Genomic DNA, 22,658 nt, shown 5'->3' on the forward strand with positions numbered 1-22,658 from the left:
AGATGCAAATTTTTCATTCAACCATCAGGGCATATATGGCACAAATCCTCTGTGGGCGTGGCAGTGTTTTGATTGGCCAGAATCAAGAGAAAAGAAAAGAAAAACGTCCACAGAGGGCTTCTGTTGAATATGCCCTGTTTGTTAAAGGCAAAATTTGCACCATTATTACTGGGGGCATAACTTAGGAATGAAGGGACACAGAAACAAAAGAAAAACTGTTCCAGAATCAGTAAAGTGGGCGCAATTGGAAAATAAAAAAAAATAAAAAAAAGTTTATTTAAACAGTGAAAGCTCCTCTTTTTTTTAAAAAAAATAGTACTTGAATGGATAAAATGTACAGATATTTTAAAGCTGTTGTATGCTACAATAGTGAGGCTTTCGACAGCTACTTTTCCTTAATTTGGGGTATATGTTATAAGTGTAAACACTATTAGCCATGGTGGGAAATCAATACACAATTAGTTAAAAAAAATAATTAGGGAGCCGAGTATTGTCCTCTTCCGCACGCATTCAGATTTTACATGGTGTAAACAATTCTAAGGACATCTATAAAGACTCATATGCATCATTCATCTGTAATAATGCTATAAATTACCCTTTAATATAACAACGACATAAAACATTGGACAGTTTCACTTCCTCTTATCAATCATAATTGGAAACATTGACAAAGTCCTTTCTGATAACTTCTCGCAAATGTCCATCTAAAACCAATTAGACCATGTCAACTCAAAGTCCAAAGTACAAGTCTCAAGTTCTTGGAAGCAGATCAAATTTATAAGATTACCTCTGTAAAAAAAAGTATATATCTTTTTAGAATAGTTTAACAACCTAAAAGTCTTTTAGTTTTTTCCTTTCTTCTTTTGAGAAAGTCCATCATATAGCAGTTATACAAGTTGTTGATCTTTCTTTTGTGGTCAAGAAACATATACGTGAGGAATTCAAGAGTTTATTTCCATTCCTATACTCCAATCTCATCGTCAAGGTCATCATCAAATGTGTAGCCTTGACCGTCCTCTTCATCATCGTCCTCATCATCATCATCATTATCTAGCTCTGCCCGGTGACTGATGTGTAGACTGTTGTCATGCTGCACTGGACTATCTGCAATACCTTCATAGATGGAACGTTTTTCTTCTTCTTCCTCACTGTCTTCTTCATAAACTGATCTTTTTCCTTCTCGATGGTCTGGAGTGGTAACAGAAATGTTCTCAAAACCAGGGTTCGTCATTGGCAATGTGTTGGAGAGACTATAGTGGTTTCCTTGTGGCTCTATAGCAGGTGATGATTGTGTGTATTTATCACCATCTGTGGCATGGACAGGAGTAAGTTTAAAGTCAAAATCTCTCTGGACATCTGGATTGCTCCACTCAGGAACCGGAGGATCTCTATCCATCACACCTAATACATCATCCAAAATAGATGGGCCCAAGTCAAGATGAAAGGATAACATGGATTCTGCATGCTTTAGGCCACAGTCTCCAGGTGAAATCCAGTCGAACTGATCATTATTCCTACCTGTGTTGCTGTTACTCCATAAACGGTCTTCTTTAGATGACACATTATTGACTGGGCTTGAGGAGACACTACCGGCCCCAGAGCCAATCCCTGAGGATTGCGAGAGCTGACTTAAAGAATCTGCCATTTTATTTTCTTCGTGTTCACCTGTCATTTTCACGAGACCATTTTTCTTTGGCACTTCCACTGGTGGGGCGGAGGAAGGACCATGGTTACTGAGAAAGGAGGTATCTCCAAAAACATCACCTCCTCGTCCAACATGCATGGTGTGTCTAAAATCCCCCAATGGGGCACTGATCATCTCTCGATCAATGCGGGTTCGCTTTTTTGAGTTTGAGCTGGATTGCTTGAGGATAGGCATCTTGAGATTGGATCTATAAGAAAGAAAAGACAAAAAATAAGAAGTCATTAATATTGACATAACTTATAATGTCTGTCAGAGGTCTCAAAATGTTGTAGGCCAGGTTTCTAGGTTAACATCCACATAATAGAATCACAAAGATTATTAGACATCAGTCATTAGAAATCTAAGTTTCCTAGGTCTGTGCTTTGTAAAAAATAAACAATATTTCATCTAAAGGCAAAAACAAAAACATGAATTATGATTCCATTCCATATTGAGAGGACAACATAAGGAGCTCCTGTTATGAACTAGAAATGTTGATGTGAATTGATTATTTAAGTCCTCCACATACATCAGATTATTGTCTGACAGTTCTCTCTCCCGCACCCTCCAAAATCAGGAATTCTTGGTTCTCCCAAAAGCTCCTGTGTTTTCTATGCGAGAGCCACTGCCAGACTTTTCTGGCCAGGACTTACCTTAAGAAGAAAAGGATCGGCCATTGACATTCAACAGGCCGGATTTGTCTCTCCCCACACACCATAAGAGGAGAGTTGGAAGAATTGCGCATATATTAGACCAGTTGGCCAACTTTAGTCTGTCAATAAGGTACTTTACACTTCCTTTCCCTTTTCATCTACAGTTATTGTAAAAAGGTTGAGTTTACCAAGTCAATCAACATTATCGCTCATTAAAAGAACACACTGTCCATATACACCTGTTTAAAAAAGGGTTTTCCTTTTTAGAAATATTTGGATGCCATCATCTAGATACCAACATGTAATGGATATTAAATATAAAACAGTCATAGACCAACTTCGGTTGTTTTTTTCTCTCCATTGTATAGAGTCTTAGGGTACCGTCACACAGTGGCATTTTCATCGCTACGACGGCACGATTCGTGACGTTGCAGCGTCGTATGATTATCGCTCCAGCGTCGTAGACTGCGGTCACACGTTGCAATACACGATGCTGGAGCGATAATTTTATGACGTATTTGCGATGTAGAAGCCGTTGGTTACTGTGCTCACATCGTACACAACCTGTGTCACACAATGCAATCATGCCGCCACAGCGGGACACTAGACGACGAAAGAAAGTTTCAAACGATCTGCTACGACGTACGATTCTCAGCGGGGTTCCGGATCGCAGTAGCGTGTCAGACACAGCGATATCGTAACGATATCGCTAGAACGTCACGAATCGTGCCGTCGTAGCGATGAAAATGCCACTGTGTGACGGTACCCTTAGGGTTGGGTTCCTCTGGTATTCTTGGAGGTACAAGTTTTAAATTTTGCTTCTAAAACTAAAATATTGTACATAAATTAAGGCAGGATTATAAAGGAACATACAAATAAGAAACGGCACCAGGTCTTCTACATACATTCAAAATATTTACAAAGGTGACGACTCACAACCAGAATTAATGGAGATATGGGACGGCCTTTAAGCGTTTGCCCAACACATTAGGCCATCGGCGAATGAGGCTTCCATTGATCGTTCCGCAGACGGACTTGCAGCGCCCCAGAGTCCTGGTCGTTGCAGTAATGTCGCTCTGCCACTACGGGGAGTGATGTTACGTCTGATTGCACTAAAGGAGTTCACCTGACCAGGTATCACGCACACACTACACTTCACACTCCGGCCACCAGGGGGGGTGGTTCTAACTAGTAGGCCACTCCTCACGCTCTGGTAAAACTGAGGGTTGCACAGGAAGTTAGGGAGAAAGCAGCCCGGGAGAGTTCGGGAGAGGACCTGTCAGGGGTGGGATCCTGACAGAGGCCTAGCGAAAAGGACAGATCGTTACGGAGCCGTGCTTGAGTGATATAGTGGCAGGCTTCTTAGAAAGGACACAAAGCGAGGTTTATTGTGGAGAAGTGAGAAGCGAGATCACAGTACAAAGGAGAATAGAACCAGTAGGAGTCGTGCCTTAAGATCGTGGCAACATCCTACTGAGGCTCATAGCCGGTGGCCGGGGCACCGAGGAAGTAAGAGACTCTACGCATTACTTCGAACTACGGCAGGACAATTAACTTCAGGTTGGTTGTCTCACCCTTTTACACCTAACGAAGACACGGAGGCAACTGTGGGAGAGGGGCGTCTCTAGGGTCCCAGAATAACTACAGGGTGCGTCCTAGCCATATCTGGGGGACGGAGATAGAACATCAGAAACAGACACAACAGTTGTGAGGACTATCCCGTGGTGCTCAGCAGGGAGGTACTACAACACACAGACGCTAGAAGGTAGGCACTGATTTCCACCTGCAAAGGGAACTCTGGATGTGCCTTCGGACCGGCCGGTCTCAGCCAGCTCTGTTAGCAGTACTCTGGATTGAGGATCCTGAAGCCTTCAGTAAAGAGGTAAAGAGACTGCAACCCTGTGTCCTCGTTATTCATCGCGACTTGCACCATGCACCACCATCACATCTTTCATTGGACGCCCCTTAGCAGGGTCACGGACCGGGTCTAGCCACCGTGACAACCCCAGGACTGAGACAGAGAGGCCCGGTATCGAGTACCCTGCGGCCCTGCGTCTGGGGGCGCTCTAGACTTCTCTGCCGACTATCCCATACACAGGAGAACTCACACGGTTAAGAACTCCTGTGTTCTCTATGAGAAAGTCACCAACTGATGCATTGGCCTTTGGCTTATTTCAGGGAGAGCAATTCGATTGACTGTCCAAAATCAGATCTGCCCAAATGACATCTCTACCGTCTATCCGTTGGCCGACAATCCCATAAACATTACACCATCAGCTGGACCAATGGATATTGGCAGATGACATTAGTCTGATGTGTCTGGAAGCCTTAAGACTAACTGTAACCAATTAAAAAGATAATAGAAGAAACTAAATCTGGCCATAATATACTTTAGATGTAGATCAGACCACCATGATGAATTTGGCTCGGACAGGCCAATCATCTAATCTGTACATGGACCCTCAAAAGATTAGAATAGATGAGAAAGATTTGGATATCAACAACCCAATCTTTTTGTTTTTTTTTCTGGAGATAAATTTTTGCTGTCAGAGCTTTCTACCATCTTACTAGGAAACAACTCAACAGAAGAAGTCAGTGCAGAGTAGGATCTGCCATTCTGGACCTCTGATAATTGATCCGTTTGTTCTCCGGAAGGTAAGTTACTGACTGGAGAATCTGGAAGCAGCTCTCTTGTAGAGAACAGAGGAGAACTCAATCGAGAGCTCCAATACATGGGGGACTAAGAAGAGATCTGTTTGATCATTCGGCTGACAAATGTCTATTTTTATTTTTTGGAGTGGGGGCTATACTGAGAACACATGTATGTCAGGAAGTTGGGGAGTTATAGCCTCTGGCAAATCGGGCATTTTTACAAAAGCTATTTAATGGGCATGGCCAGTCTGATTTTAGGGCTTATTCTAGCGCACTACCTTATGAAATCAGTCAGTAAGTGAAAAACAGCGAAAAAGAAAGTTTGTAAACTGGTGTTGGGATCATATATGTCAACTGTAATCTTTTCACGTCACTGCACACATGCTTTACCATGAGAGGTAAGAACAGATTTGTTACATGGAAAATCGGACATGTCTTTCATGTGTAACTGGCGTGTAGTTTTCATTACAGCAAACAACACCCTTATGTTCAGAACGCAAAACGCGCAGAGTCTCAGTTCTTGCCAGCTGTAAAGGCTTCAAAGTGCAGCCTCAGGCCCAACCCTTGTAATCAGTCTACTTTACTCTTAACAAATTACATATGTCACCTAATAGTAATATCCAGGCCAAGCATGTCGACAAGCAAGGTAACAGAAGGGGAAGCAAATCACTACATCAGCCCCATAGTTTCTAACATTTATGAAACCGTAAAGGGAAGCTATCATCAGAAAATTGCATATTGGTTAAATAAGGTTTTTGTGCTGCATTTTTCATATTATGAGATCTATCTATCTATCTATATATATACACCAAATTAGTAATCTGAAAATGTTCACCCTGGCCATTGGGGCCATTTTGGACTCATACTTCCTGTCTCTTTAGAAAGCGTTTTCAGAAGGTTCCTCATCATCAGAGGCAGGACTATATTGAGAGGTAACGCCTCTATACATAACTGATAACTCAGCATCCACCAATCACAGTAGGTGATATCACAGCTCATCTCCTCTCCTCCTGTACAATGAGTGATAACACCTCTATTAACAGTAGATAACACAGGATCCACCATACACAATAGGTGAGGTCACAGTTCACCTCCTCCGACAACAATGTAGTTCTCACACGCTTATTATACACTTCAATAGCAAAGATAGTATTGGGCTCTGACCATTGTGACTATGTACATGTGTTTTTTCCTGACACAGGAAGTGAAGTGTCTAGTGTGAAAATTTCAAGATTTCTGTAGTTTTTTTTAATTCTCCATACAGATTGTGATAAAGGGAAAAAACATTTTCTAATAGCTTCCTTTTAAGTGTCTATGACTAAACACTTCTGATTTGGGCAAAACTGCCAACAAATGTCAGTGTGAACAACCCTACTCTACAGCTCTTGCAGTTAAAAGGGATTGCTGTACGTTTCTTAAAGGAGGTCTTGTAAAATTGTCAGAGATGGCAAGGGATTGAGCAGAATATAGCACAAATCCGAGGAGTCACTTCCACTTAAGGCCCCGTCTCACTAAGCGATTTACCAACGATCACGACCAGCGATACGACCTGGCCGTGATCGTTGGTAAGTCGTTGTGTGGTCGCTGGGGAGCTGTCACACAGACAGCTCTCTCCAGCGACCAACGATCAGGGGAACGACTTCGGCATCGTTGAAACTGTCTTCAACGATGCCGAAGTCCCCCTGCAGCACCCGGGTAACCAGGGTAAACATCGGGTTACTAAGCGCAGGGCCGCGCTTAGTAACCCGATGTTTACCCTGGTTACCAAAAAAAACAAACACTACATACTCGCCTTTCGGTGTCCAGGTCCCTTGCCGTCTGCTTCCTGCTCTGACTGAGCCGCCGTACAGTGAGAGCAGAGCGCAGCGGTGACGTCACTGCTGTGCTCTCACTTCTCACTGTACGGCCGGCAGTCAGTGAGAGCAGGAAGCAGACGGCAAGGGACCTGACGGACATCAGATGGCGAGTATGTAGTGTTTGTTTTTTTTTACATTTACGCTGGTAACCAGGGTAAACATCGGGTTACTAAGCGCGGCCCTGCGCTTAGTAACCCGATGTTTACCCTGGTTACCAGTGAAGACATCGCTGGATCGGTGTCACACACACCGATTCAGCGATGTCAGCGGGGCCTCAACGACCAAAAAAAGGTCCAGGCCATTCCGACACGACCAGCGATCTCGCAGCAGGGGCCTGATCGCTGGTACGTGTCACACATAGCGAGATCGCTATGGAGGTCGCTGTTGCGTCACAAAACTTGTGACTCAGCAGCGATCTCGCTAGCGATCTCGCTTAGTGAGACGGGGCCTTTAGAAATCTTCTGCTGGCACCTAAACTTTGGTTCTAGGCAAGCCTTTGTTTGGCAGCGAGCAAAGAGTCATAATAGAGGCTGGGGTAGTCTAATTGGCAACTAATATCCATACAGTTGTCAACCTTCTGAGTAGTCAATTTCCAATCAGTGATTTTATTTTCATTAATGATCAGCTTATTGAATGAGAAACAAAATGTTATTGATCGTACTTGTGAAATCAGGATGACCACCAACAGAAGCCTTTCTTGGGTTCTCTGGTGACTTCTGATGGAACATTAGTTTTCTTAACATGGAAGGTCTACAGGGAGGCTTAATGGTTATCTCTAGGACGGGTATCTTGTTTACTTCTGAGTCCTGATAAGTCTGATAACGAGTCGGTCTTATTTGCCCACCTTCCATCCCCCCCACAGAAAAATGTATAGACCCTATACCTAATGGCCTTTGTTCATGTCTGCTCCTTCCATATCCAAGGACAGTGCTTCCCTCTTAATGTCCAAAATGGACACTGCACTGGTACAGTGTCCTGTGGGAAGTCTGAACCACACCTCCCCTGCTCCGTGAAGGACATAGCATAGAAATCATCAATGCTAGTCCATCCGGCCATAATAAGACTTCCCACAGTGGTCAACAATGCATCCCAGTGGCCACATGGAGAATGGTGCACCGATCTGGGATACAAAAGAAGCGGAAACAGAGGAGGACATAAGGTTTGGTAACTATAAGTTAGAAATTTATAATGGGCAGAGGTATGGTGGGCTACTTAACTGTCTGAATACTTCAGACAACGTTCTTCCTAATGAATGTCTTAGTCGGGTTGGCTGACTTCCCTATATACATTAACGTTTGGCCAACCTGAAGAATTTTCAATAGGTAGGGGGAGGAAGTCTTTGCCAAACACATGGCAGCAGTTTATTCCCCAGGGAAGTAAATGGATCTGGTACTTTAATTCAACAAGCTCAAACCTTCTCCAACATCATCTGCTGGGGAAAAGTCACAAGGCTACCTACCCATACATACCAGGTGGTCTAGCGGAAAACCGGATTAGGATGAATTTTCTCTTAACGTTTAAGGGGGATTTTATGGTGCATTCACGCATGCCAAGTTTGGTCCAAGTTTTAGTGCCTTTACCAGCAAGAGCAGCGTATATGAACATACCTTTACATTAAAGGAAGAAAAGTAAATATAATAAATCTGTATTATTTAAAGGTATCTAAAGCATGCAAAATTAAAAATTGCCACTGTCCCTCCTGAAAGTCTGCAGCGTGCCTCCATGTACAGGCAGCAGGAAATCTGCTCAACAGATGTTGCAAAATAGCTCATTTATCAGCGCCACAGCTGTAACTTCCCACAGTGAATCACCAGCATATTTACAGAATATCTGATGTGACACGCATACATAGATATGTACGGCCTGCGTGGCATCCTATAGGAATGGAGGAGAGGTCTCAGAGGCGACGGCAGAAATACCAAAAAAAAGAACATGAAAGCAAGTACACGTGTGAACCTCGGAATGGGAGGACTCACATCGGAAAGAAAAGGAGTCAATTACTTAGAAATGAAGATCCTTCTTGACAAGACAATACATTTCTTATCTCATTTTGGATTGGAATATATTAATAAGTTGCCTAATATTACTCCCAAAATAATAATAATTAAAAAAAAAACAGAGTTAGGCAATTCATCGTTTTGAGATGTGCCGAGTCAGAAGGGTTGCGGTCCCTTCAATCAGCTGATCGTAGGGGTGTCAGTAGTCAGACTCCCACCTGATCAGATATTGTGACTAGAGATGAGCGAACCCGAACGGTAAAGTTTGGGGTTCATACCAAACACTTAGTGTCCGGTGATGAACTCCAAACACTAGAGTATGAGTAACTAGCACACTCCAAACGATTGTGATGCAAAGTGAGGGGGGTTTTATTACATACAGTAGTCACATACAATAGTCACAAACAAGTCAACTTGTGAAGAAAAGGGGGGGTTGGCGTTACGCGGTGTCCACCTTACCTGACTTGCTGCCCGTATTGGCATGTACATGTATTTCCAGCCCGTTTCTTATTTGATGCAAACTAGGTAATCACCACTGGGGTTCTACCAGGTGTATCACTGCATTTAGCACACTGATGAAGGTCAAGTACAGACCGAAACGTTTGTGACTATTGTATGTGACTACTGTATGTAATAAAACCCCCCTCACTTTGCATCACAATCGTTTGGAGTGTGCTAGTTACTCATACTCTATATATTAAGGTTTGGGAACCTATAACTGTGCACCTCCCCCCACGGGCTGTGCTGAACATTTTCTATACTATAATATGAACTCCAAACACTGACTTCTCCCGGAAGTCCATTTTAGTGTTCGGATGCACAGAGAGAGGGAAAAGGACAGAGAGACAGCGAGAGAGACACAGAAAGAGAAGATAAGGCACTGTCAGACTAGTCTTGCAATGATTGTCTCAGAAAACACAGAAGCACTCAGCCAAGCGAGGACTTCTGTGTATGGTAGAGATCGATGGTTCTTTCGGCAACTTTTGGCCGACCTACCTTTAGTGTATAGGGGACTTTAGACTGTTTTTTTTCTATTCTACACCAACTCAAGACTAGTATTCATTTATACTATAGTACCTATACCTAAATGATAAGCGAGTGGTGGCAGTGCCCACTTTCAAAGCCCAAAACAATAAGTGTTGGGTACGCCACAATCAAAACAAAATGGAGTAGAAATCAGGTGCAAGAAGCCATAGTAAATCTGCTCCATTGTATTTCCACCTTTATCTCTGCACAAATCAAACATTCCGAACGGAATGTCAGGTACGAGAATGTTTTCACTTCTGCACCATTTACTCTGTAGTGTTACAATAAAACTCTCCCCCCACCCAAAAACTAAATATTTAACAGATTCTGGCTTTAGCAGAGTGTCTGACACTTGAATAGGGAACAAAGCCCCTTCTGTCTGGTTTTGGCACATGAATTACAGCTTTAGATGAGACCAGAATCCCCCCTTTTTTCTCTTTTCTCAGAAACGAGACACCGTTCCCTTCCCGGCAGAATTGTGCAGCCGCTCAGTGCAGAATGATTCTTTCTTTGCAATTTATTTATATCAATAGAATCTGATCACTTATTCAAAGATTTTGTATGATCAATTCAATGATCTGTATATTAAAAAGATGTTTATTATCCAACGTCATGTTGCAATTTGTGTGAAATTAATCAATATCTGGTGCATTTTAGATGCTTAGTATTTTGCCGTTTGTCTTAGGAAAGAATCAGCAAGCTTGCTGCCAAATACATCCTTAACAGATTAGGTTTGGTCCACATTATCCTGTGCACTACAATGAGCACGTGCAATGGGGTTTTCATCTAAATCCCCCCAAAACGAAGTTCAAATAGAACCTGTGATGAAGCAAGTTGTAATCGAGCAGATGGAGACACTTAAGACTCCTGTTTGGCCTCCAGTTGGGTAGTGTCCCAACTTTTTTTTTTTTTTTTAGGTAGATACAATAGTGTGGCTGATGGTACTTTTAAGTCTACCTAAAAAATTTGGGACACCACCATACTGAAGGCCAAACAACCAGAGTCCAAAGTATCTACACTGGCTCCATCTGGTGTTCTCTCTAAATCAAATTTTTTCAGGGATGGAAAATCCCGGCACATTCCTCAGAGTACAGGATAAATATGAACCTATATGAATATAAGCACTGCATAATTACCATGAATGCCGTTCCTAAGAACACTCATTTCATGATAACTGTACCGTCTAAACAAACATTTCATCTGGGGAAATGATCTTTTGACAGTTCATTATTCTCGGCAGCACATCATCCTTTGTAAACAGGATTCGAGCTACAAAGAACAATCTGCTACAAATCACTTGTTTCACACCTGAAGCGGTGTCAGTGTGTAAATAGGCTATTAAACGCCTCTGACCGGCAGGTATGTTGCCACACAGCGGTCTTTTAATAAAGTGCATCGTTCACTGCAAATGAACGTGCAGTTGTTCCTGTGCTGAAACTGGACAGTCCAAATTACTTAAAAGTGCTTCATATAAAGAATTTACTTCCTCGAAATACAATTCATATGATCGTGGGCACACACCGAATCAGCAAAGCAATTCTAGGAGATTTCATATCTGAAACCTGCAGAATTACGAATACAGCTCTGAAGCCTGAATCCTTTACTGCAAGGCCAGTAAAAATTACTAAATATATTTGCAAATTACTTAAAGAGTAAGAGATTTTCCAACCTTGGCAGGCACTTTAATTGCCTGCAGATCGGTGGGGCTCTGGGACTTAAGACCTCCAATAGATCCCAGAACAATGTGTGGCTCAGCAGACAGGAGAGCGCAGCTCCTGTCTGAGGATGTACAGAGAGCAAAGAAGAGATTTAATAGAAAGCATGGACCATGGAGCTTTGAAGTTTAGTTAGTCTAACATTTTTATATAGATTCACCTTATACATCAGCTGTAAAATTTTGTTAAAAAGTAGACACCTTAAAAAGGAGCTATTATTTCATCTCAGAGTCTTTACTTCTACCAGTCACATGACCAAGCCATGAGCAGCGCCTAATGACCCCAGAACTTTACAGGTATGGACATCCTACGATGTGGCTCCAATGACCAGAGAAGTAGAAAAAAAATTCTAAAAAAAAAAAATATATATATCCTTTTGGACACCCTCCTACTCGACACACATGCTCAACCAAGCTGTGTTTTTAATATGCTAAAGAGTGCATCGCCACCACACATCGCCGATTGCAGCTTATCACAAGGAAGAATAAGAGAATGGCCAACTTGCCCAACCTTTCTCTTCCTCGGGAGACTGTAAAGGAGTCCATGCTCATTAAAGGGACTCTGTCAGCAAGTTTTTGCTATGTAATCGGAGAGTGTCATGATGTAGGGGCAGAGACACCGATTCCAGGGATGCATCATTTACTGGAATCCCTGTTTTTACTGATACAGATTTAGCAGTGGTCAGAATGCCGCGCTGTGTATAACCCTGCCCACACCCCTGATTGGCAGTTTCCTGTGTACACTATCAGCAAGCTGCCAATCAGCAGTGGGGTTATATACTGTAGATTAGCTAGACTGCCTGGCACAAGACACCTAGTCCGGCAATGATAATCTCCTGCTGATGAAACACTGATAGTATAGAAACTACAGCAAGTATCCCAATAAGTGGCACATCGCTGAAAACAGACTCTCAGCTCCTACATTATTCTGTTCTCAGATTTAATAGCAAAAACGGGCTGACAAATTCCCTTTAAATAGTCATTTCATACCACAAAAATCAAGGATTAAGGTCTGACTTCATTGTTTTCGATGACTAGGGTTAAAAATTAATATCTGCGGTTTTCTGGTAATAAAAAAAAGCTTTACTGTGCTGCATTAATCACCAGATCTGTGTCAACCAAGGCTGAAAAGACATCCTGGAATCTTATTTCAAAGTCCTTATAGGGACGGACTATTTATTTTGGGAGAATGGTTAAGCCTTTTGCCAAGTAGTAAACTCCTAGAAGACAAACTTTAAAGGGGGCATTAAACTTGAAAGGCAAAGCTTATTAAAAAAAAACCTAATAATTGCATTCACACGCTCGGTTTTGGAGTTTCTCAGGACATGAGATACGGGACATGGAGCATTGATCATTATGATAGAGATTTTTTTTTTTCGAGATTTCCTGCCAGTGACGTCATAGAGAATTTTGCAGACAAACCTTCTCCCCAACCATAAAAGACTAGTGACCAGGAACAATTGTTTGCATTTTATTACATGGAAGACCAGAAACTCAAAATAGTACTTCTGGGTGAATGAGAAGCAGACAGCAAAAAGATAATGGCCCTCCAGGGGAATACTATGAGAAAAGTACTAAACGACTGCTGATAGATCTCGTCAACAGTTCCTTCTGATGCCAGGAAGAATTAAGAGGGCAAGTGATAATTCGCAGAACTTCCGACTGTCACCGGGTCCTTCTCTGATACCACACAATCAACAGAGCCAGCGAAGAGTGAACAATCCCAATACCTTTATTTAGGCAAAAGTACGAAAGGTCCATATACGATCCACCACACAAAGGATAAAATATTCCAGAACACAAATGCAGTTCAGTTACAGAATAAAAGTCCAACAATCCAACACAGAGGATAACAGTCCATATTCCCTTCTTTCTCTCTGATATGAACTTCACATCTTGGTTCCACACAGGATCTTATCTATGTCTCACCTCCCTGATATTTACAAGTCCCTCTCCTCATTCACAGGTTAGGTGGGTGGGTCACAGGGGCTCATTGTTTCAACAAGCTAGGTCAACATGTCATTAGCATATTAGCAAACAACATTATTCACTGAGAGATAACAATACAGAACTGTGGGGAGAATATCAGATGGCAAATAACAACTCATCCTACAAGAGAACACCATGAAAATAAGTAAAATATAAATATACACAAAAACGATACCCACATAGCATATCACACCGACATTTCAGATGGGTAATGAGGGACTGGCAACTCTGACCCTAAATGTTCCTATATTACCGAATAACCAAAACTGCTGAAAAGGTAAAACAAGTGTACCAAATGCCCATTAATAGTAGAGTATATACAGTATATAGTAGAGTATATACTTGTTGTACAAAAAAAACCCCAAAACCTCATCTAACATATGTGAAATATGTATCCAGACGCCGTGTTTTTCCAAGGATAAAATTCCTACTCATTTTAGTCCATGGGACTGTTCACATGTTCCAGTATTATTGCGGACCGAGTGGTCAGTTCCAAAAAAATGAAGATTTGTCTGATTTGATTCGGATCAATCTCACCAATGAAAGTCTACGAGTCTGTGAAAAAAAAAAAAGGATTATTTTTTTATGGACTGCTTGACATGAGAGGCTTGAGAAAAACCTATCATTTTTCCTCCCCATAGGAGAAAAACCTAAAAACTCTTGATGGTAAAAGCACACACTGAGCAAACTCTGATCAAAACATTGTTCAAACTTGAAAAGTTATGGTTTTTTTTTTTTACGGATGAGAATAGAAAAATGACCGACATCTGAATGAGACCTTAGCACGAGTCTTTGTATCTGAATCTTTGAGTAAGTGCTCTCCTTAGGATTGTCTTACAAGACTTCATAAGTACTGTATAATTATGTTGAGTGTTGTACTTTCTTAAGTGATGGACTTGACTTTGATGGCTCCTTATCTGAAGTTCAACACTTTTATAAAAGTCTGGGTTATCCAACTTCCTCTGCCAAAACAAAGAAGCCCATTATCCATTACATGGCTGTAAAACAGATTCTTGTCATCCCCAACATCATCTGACAGAGCAGAGATGGTAGGTTGTAGGCAGGAGCGGACACAGACTGAAGAGGGCCCCTGAGGAAGAACAATATATGGGCCCTATGCCATTCGATAGCTCCTTATATTATCCAATTCCACCTACTTATAGGTGGAAGCGAGTCCCATTACCTCTTAAGAACCCTGTGCGGCCCCATAGATTGAACCAATGGTATGTCCACCACTGATGGTAGCCCACCATATATTAAGTAATTGTCCAGTCCCATTATCATGATTGTAATTTATGGTAAATGTGATTCTCCGCCATATTCAATTTACATTTTGTGATGTCACAAAAAAAGAAAAAAAAAACATCGGCCGCACAAAGCTCAAAGGGCACATCTAATTAATACATTGAGGCATTTTTCAACGTAAAGCCATATGTTGTGTCTAAACTCTAACAGGGAACCTATTACATAATGTGGCCCAAACAACGAGCAGCATGAATCAAAGCCTGGCTTCATGATTGCAACCAGGTATATTTTTCTTGCACCGGAGACTCAGAGGAAATATAGTTTGTAGATCCAGATGCGGACTATATGTAGAGACTGAACTAATGTGGTGCCACCCTTGGCCATCTCCTACCAGAGCCACTTTAGGTGATTGAGAGGTTTATCCCACCTGGAGTGGTTCTCGGAGAAGCCGGTCAGGGGTGGCACCGCACTAGTCTAGTCTCTGCCTATAGTGCCTGGCTGATTCTACAAATTATATTTTCTCTGAATCACCGAAAGAAAAAAGAAACAAATAGTTCAGCCAGTCTGAGGTTCAAGCTGCCCACGGTTTGTCCCTATAATTACGTCCTTTTGGACTGTATCTCTTCTGTATCATGATTTTTCATCTACAATTTAAGGATCTAACGTCCAGATGGAGTGACGAAGGAAGGAAGGAAGGGCAGGAGTTAAATCGGGTCTGTATTACATATTTCCTTTCAGCCTCGTGAGACCCAACGGCTGGATCTTCAGAGCAGACTAGCTGCTCATGTAACATACAGAGTGAGCTAAGAAATGTCCGGTACTGTACAGGTGACCCTAGATGAGCAAAAATTTGGCCAGTTTCCTACGTGCCGGTCACAATTGGGACATTAGTTTTATGCAATAAAACGTTATGTCAGTGCAGCGCCCCAGAGTTCTGGTCGTTGCAGTACTGTGGCTCTGCCACTAAGGGGAGCCATGGTACGTTCGATGGCACCGAAGGAGTTCCTCCAATCAGGTATCACAGACACCAATATGTTTCACAGCTGGGCCTCCGGGGGGAGCTAAGGGTGCTATTCATTAGGCCACTCCCCACCATACTGGGTAAACTGGGGGTCAGGCAGGAAGTTAGATAGAACGCTGACGGGATTGAACGGAGCAACACCCTGTGGCAGGGGGTGTTGTGAAGGGAGAGACTGTAGGGTCTCTGCCAGGGGTGGGATCCTGGCAGAGGCTTGGCATTGAAAGAACGTAACGGGTCCGCGCAGGCTCCTGGAAGCGGCGGGACTCAAGAAAGGACTAGAAGCGAGATAGATTGTGCTGAGTGAGAAACGAGATCAAGCAGAAGGAGAATACCAGCAGGGGTTTTGTTGAAAGAGGCAGCACCCTGCTGAGGCGCAATACCGGTGGCCGGAACGCCGAGGGAGTGGATTAGAATACAGCTTCAAGCCATACTCCAAACAGCGGCAGGACAGTCGGTCTCAGGCGGGCTGTCTACCACATATCACCTATGAAGTCTTGGGGGGCAATTGCGGGAGAGGGGCGACTCTAGGGTCCCGGAAGAACTCCAGGCCTACCTGACAAACGGGTGCCATTCCAACCTGAATACAGGGAAGGGGTGGATTACAGAGGAACATCAAATCGAGTTGTGAGGGAACTTAAGAAACAGACACAACCGTTGTGGGGTTACTTTCCGTGAGCACAGCAGGGAAGGACTACAACACATAGCGCTAGAAGGAAGGCACAGATTTCCACCTGAGAGGAGAACTCTGGAGGTGCCATTGGACCGGCCGGACTTGCGTAGCCTGGTGAACCGTGTTCTGGACTGAGGACTCAGAGATCTCCAGTAAAGAGGTAAAGAGACTGCAACCTGGTGTCCTCGTTATTTACCGCGACTTACACCCCACAACCGTACTATTACTACCACCTATTACACCGGACGTCCCCCACTGACGGACAGGGCCACGGACCGGGTCTAGCCACCGTGACAACCCCGAGACTGAGAACTAGAGGCCCGGCTCCGGTACCCCTCGGCCCTGCGGCGGTGCGGGGGCGCCGCAGATCTTGGCGTCACGAACAGGATCTACTTAAGCCTGAAGAATCAGGTCATGTGTGCCTTGGAACTGTGATTTATTGTGCTTGGACGGTACTTTATTGCAAAGACTGTGCTGCGCCATTTACCGCCAAAAGTTCCCGCCAAAACCGCCACCATTACAGCGCTGAGGAGAGCGCAGGAGAAGAAGAAGGGCGTGGAAGTGGGCGTGAACAAGCTGAAGAGCGCGAAAGACAATGGCCGCCCAGTCTAAATATCTCGGCCCCTTGAGGACGTGTCCGTCAGCAGCCGAGATCCGCCTCCTGATCCTTAATGGTGGGCAGAGACAACGAAAACGAAACCGCCCACGAAGAAGAGAGCGGGAAAAGGACCAGGAAGAAGGAGCGAGCGACATGGAGGACGCCATGGCGAGCCGCCCGGAGCCGGAGCGTGGGGTCGGAGCAGAGGACTCCCCCAGCCACCCGGAGGGGCACCGCAACCAGGCCTCCACCGCTGATGCTGAATTCCTGCAGGCCGGAGTGGACGAGCTCAGCGACCGACCCCGGCGGACGCAGCTGAGCACCGAGGCCGGGTGGAAGAAGGCCATCATCAGGAGCCTCACCAGACATCCGTCGGCAGCCTCATCTGGCCCGGAGCAGGGAAGAAGTTCCAGCGCTTTGAAGCCGGAAAGCGGGACACTGCAAGCAGAGATGACAACGCCGCAGCGTGAGGCCCTGCAGCCAGCGTTCCAGACCCCAGCGGAGGCAGAGCAGACCAGCACCGGAGGAACCGCATCTGAAGCAGGTATGAAGGATGACCCTGCCCTGATGACTGACACCACTCCCGTGACTGCTGGTGCCACAGCTGCTGACCCCGTTCCAGTGACTGATCTTGCAGCAGCCTCTACCTCTGCTGTAACAAATGCCCCTACTCAAGCTGCGCAGACCTCCATCGCTGCGCATGATTTAACCATACATGAAAGACGGATTAACGGCGTTTGTCCAGCACTGGGTGTAACCCTGGACCTCACTTTTCCCAGGCCGAGAAGGGTTAAGTGCCAGGTGCAGCCCTGGAAGCCGTCCAACTAAGCCTCGGAAACCTGAAACTGTAAATAGTTAACTGTTTATTTCCTTGCTGTTTTGCTGCTAAAACCCGTCCTGGGTTAACTCTTAAAGGGATCCCTTTGTTTACCCGGGATCCCTATTGCTTTTTATTTTTGCTTTCACTTTCATTTTTGCTTTGTGTTCCACAATGTTATACAAACTGCAGTAATCATGGACTGTGCATGATTCGAACTTCCTTTGTAAATAGTTTGCACCTTCTTAAAGGTGCTCCCTACTGGTTTTAGTCAAAGACACTTTGCGAAGATACCGTTCCTACTGATTCTAATTAAAGACACTTTGCGAAGATACCATACCGGAACCTTTGCATGGACTGGTAGGCTGAGAAAACGAGCTACCTCAGAGAGACTTGGTCCCCTCTTAAAGGGGATGTGAGAAACTGAACTTGAGAGAGATACTGTTGCAGAACAGTAATGCCATAATGATGCTTTGAAAAGAAATGTAACTGTTTTACATGCTAAGTTATATGTGTTGAATTTGTTGAAATGTGAAATCTAAATAATGTTTTGCAGAAAGAAAAGATGCAGAGAGCCCGTAGGGGTAGAGATAGAGATCTGCATAGCTGAAAGTAAGGAAGTAATGATGAAGGTGAGGATAGAAGGTCAACCCTGCGTCCCCATAGAAAGTTACTTTGTTACTAAGGACAGAAGGCGAACCCGTAGGGGTTAGAGAGTGAGTCCTTAAAGGAGCCGAGTAGAGCGGGCTCAGAGTTCTTTAAACGAAAGGAATGTTATGTCTATACTATGTATAGTAGCGAAAGGCAGTAGGCCCTGGCTGAACGGGGCGGTCCTGTAAAAGAAAGGAGAGGCAGTAGGTCTGGTGCCATAGGGACAGACGGTCCTGCAGGTTCAAAGTAGGAGAATGTGAAGTTACCTTACCCTGTAATGTGATTATAGGAAGGCCTTTGGTAAACTAAGAGTGTATGTTTCTTAAAGGCAATGTTAATTTATTGTTCCAGAATTTGCACTAAGTAGAATACCCGGTTGGGTAACAGGAGTTATGCATAGCCTGTAATTTATAATGTTGACCATGTTTGTAACGTTAAAAGTGTCCTCACCTCCCATAAAGGGAAGCCTGTTCAAGTATACTTATCGTTTTGCACTCAACAAAATTGTATGTCTTTTTGCTAATCTGTATTGTTGTTTTTCTTCCCAGTCCCGGAGTACTGTGTTTAACCAGGGGGGAGTGCAGCGCCCCAGAGTTCTGGTCGTTGCAGTACTGTGGCTCTGCCACTAAGGGGAGCCATGGTACGTTCGATGGCACCGAAGGAGTTCCTCCAATCAGGTATCACAGACACCAATATGTTTCACAGCTGGGCCTCCGGGGGGAGCTAAGGGTGCTATTCATTAGGCCACTCCCCACCATACTGGGTAAACTGGGGGTCAGGCAGGAAGTTAGATAGAACGCTGACGGGATTGAACGGAGCAACACCCTGTGGCAGGGGGTGTTGTGAAGGGAGAGACTGTAGGGTCTCTGCCAGGGGTGGGATCCTGGCAGAGGCTTGGCATTGAAAGAACGTAACGGGTCCGCGCAGGCTCCTGGAAGCGGCGGGACTCAAGAAAGGACTAGAAGCGAGATAGATTGTGCTGAGTGAGAAACGAGATCAAGCAGAAGGAGAATACCAGCAGGGGTTTTGTTGAAAGAGGCAGCACCCTGCTGAGGCGCAATACCGGTGGCCGGAACGCCGAGGGAGTGGATTAGAATACAGCTTCAAGCCATACTCCAAACAGCGGCAGGACAGTCGGTCTCAGGCGGGCTGTCTACCACATATCACCTATGAAGTCTTGGGGGGCAATTGCGGGAGAGGGGCGACTCTAGGGTCCCGGAAGAACTCCAGGCCTACCTGACAAACGGGTGCCATTCCAACCTGAATACAGGGAAGGGGTGGATTACAGAGGAACATCAAATCGAGTTGTGAGGGAACTTAAGAAACAGACACAACCGTTGTGGGGTTACTTTCCGTGAGCACAGCAGGGAAGGACTACAACACATAGCGCTAGAAGGAAGGCACAGATTTCCACCTGAGAGGAGAACTCTGGAGGTGCCATTGGACCGGCCGGACTTGCGTAGCCTGGTGAACCGTGTTCTGGACTGAGGACTCAGAGATCTCCAGTAAAGAGGTAAAGAGACTGCAACCTGGTGTCCTCGTTATTTACCGCGACTTACACCCCACAACCGTACTATTACTACCACCTATTACACCGGACGTCCCCCACTGACGGACAGGGCCACGGACCGGGTCTAGCCACCGTGACAACCCCGAGACTGAGAACTAGAGGCCCGGCTCCGGTACCCCTCGGCCCTGCGGCGGTGCGGGGGCGCCGCATCAACATCTAACAAAATACTCCAATAATAAAATTCTATCAGGAATCAAAAATTAAAGGGTCAATTGGAACATGCTGACTACATCCAAGAGGTGAATTCTTTTATACCAGACACAGAGGAACAAACTATGCAGTGATAATGTTTGGCGCATGGCTAACCAGTGTCCTGCCAGTGTCCGCCACGCTTGATAGGCTTCATCACTGGGTTATATGATGTTTTTAAAATGTGACCAAAGTAAATCAGTGCGAGTGGATAACTTCAAAGAGACGCTAATCTTCCTCTGTGAAGCCAAGTTAAGAAATGCACATGGTCTGAAGTGATGAGATTACTGTAAGAATCCACATGGCATCTTGATTAATATATATGAGAAAACTCAGAGTCCATGGATGCCAGTCTTTTCAAGCCAACAACAATGTGGTCTTTGCACATTTATACGGTATGTCCAGCCTAACAGTTGAGTGGTGTCTTGTGCTGCATATCTGCAAAAAATGTGCCCCATTTATTTTAACTTTTTCTGTCCTTTTTTTCCCTCTGGTTTATGCATATTGTTCCCAGTGCATTTGAATAGATTTGCTATGGTCACCTGCACCTCAAACAACTCTAAAATTCAACCTTTTCTTACTTTTGACTCTGTAAAAACTTACTGTTGCTAAAATTCATTCTCATCTTGACTATTGCAACTTTGACCAGTCTCCCTCTTACTAAACTCTCCTCTCCAACCACTACACCAATGCCTCCACTCTGTGCCAGTCATTGCGCTGGTTACCCACCCGCTCCAATATAAACTCACAAAGTTCTCTATAGTGCTGCACCATCCTACATCTCCTCCCTCATCTCTGTCTACCACTCTATCAGTGCCCTCCGTTCCACTAATGACCCAAGACTAATCTTCAATAATCCGAACCTCGCACTCCCATCTCCAAGACTTCTCACCTGCTGCACCAATTCTCTAGAATTTACTACTCAGGACAATGCAATTAATTCCCAATACCCACAGTTTTAGGCGTGCCCTAAAATTCCACTTCTTTAGACTGGCCTCTCTCACCTCACCTCTCGTATGTAACTATTCCCGTTTTGCCCTCCCAACATTTTTCTCCTACAGTATTTGTTCACTTGTGGTACAAGTCCTTAAAATTTCCTACCCCAGATTTTTCATACAAAAGTGTTTTTGTGTATTAAGGGCTCATACTTGCGAGAAATACGGCCGAGTCTTGCATGGTAACACCCGGCTCTGCCGCCGGCACTTGGGAGCAGAGCGTGCAGCTCCATGTATTGCTATCGGCCGCACGCTCCGCTCTGGAGTGGCGACGGCAGAGCCGGGTTTTAACATGTGGGACTCGGCCGTATTTCACGCAAGTGAGTATGAGCCCTAAAGATCAGTTACAGACTATGTCATTCCTCCAGTGTAGACAAGACACTTTGCCAATCTCAGTCACTTGATTTCAGTGCACCACCTTCTTTAAAAGATCCTCAATGCTTAAATGGAATGAATCATTCGAAAACTACGTAGTGCTTAATTGAAGTTACATGTATTTTTTTTTATTACAGCTTAGCGCTGAGCTCAATGAGTTCACCGGTAGAAATTTCTTACAGCAAACTGCGGTGAACTCACTGAGCTTAGCACTGCACCAGGAGACTTTCTCACGGTGCTAGCAGTAGTCTCACTGCAGTTCATCGGCCTGCCTCATACTGAAGTGAGCTGGGAACGCAACCTCACTTACCTGTGATAATCTCGATGATGTCACCGCTAGTCACAGAAGCTGCGCTTACAGCAGCTCATTCTCCTGTGTTTTTCAGCCTGGACGGTTGCATTATGGGATTGTCCAGGTTTAAAACCAATTATTGCAGACATGAATTACAGCGTTGGACAGTATGTCGGGACAGATGAGGGATATTGTTTTTAAAAAAAAATTTTTTTCCCTCCTTTTTTTTTTTTTTTTTTTTTTTAAATCAGGGGACCAGGGCTTCAGTGGGATAGGCATAAGAGGAGTATAATTGTGTAATTTTTAAATACATTTCAAAAACAGTGACTTTATTCTGGCTGTGTGTTTATTTACAATTCAACTATAGGATTAGTAATGGATAGGTGTCTTATAGATGCCTCTCCATAACGAAGATGTGGGCTTGATGTCACCGGACAATACAAAGGTGACATCAACCCCACAAATATGAACCCCACTTGCCACTGCCACAGGGCAAATGGGAAGAGCCGGGCAAAGTGCCAGAATTGGTGCATCTAATAAATGTGACTTTTCTGGGGTGGCTGCGGGCTACTATTTTCAGGCTTGTGGCGGCCAATATCTATGGTTCCTTAGCAGCCTGAGAATACCAGCCCCCAGCTGTATGCTTTAGCTTGGCTGGTTGTCA

The 22,658-nt window shown here is 44.3% G+C and overlaps 1 protein-coding gene across 3 annotated transcripts in view; it reads right to left on the reverse strand.

Moving 5' to 3' along the window:
• Positions 1 to 272: 272 nt before the first annotated feature.
• Positions 273 to 22,658, reverse strand: part of CDC42EP5 (CDC42 effector protein 5) — a 57,576-nt gene continuing 35,190 nt past the window's right edge. For all 3 annotated transcript variants that reach the window (XM_077259623.1, XM_077259624.1, XM_077259625.1), the window contains one exon: positions 273 to 1,892. In XM_077259623.1, coding sequence (XP_077115738.1) covers positions 962 to 1,879 — 918 coding nt within the window. In that variant the 5' untranslated portion in view covers positions 1,880 to 1,892 and the 3' untranslated portion in view covers positions 273 to 961. The remainder of the gene's footprint in view (positions 1,893 to 22,658) is intronic.

This window comes from Ranitomeya variabilis, chromosome 4 (genome assembly GCF_051348905.1).
Source record: "Ranitomeya variabilis isolate aRanVar5 chromosome 4, aRanVar5.hap1, whole genome shotgun sequence".
In the NCBI taxonomy this organism is placed as follows: domain Eukaryota; kingdom Metazoa; phylum Chordata; class Amphibia; order Anura; family Dendrobatidae; genus Ranitomeya; species Ranitomeya variabilis.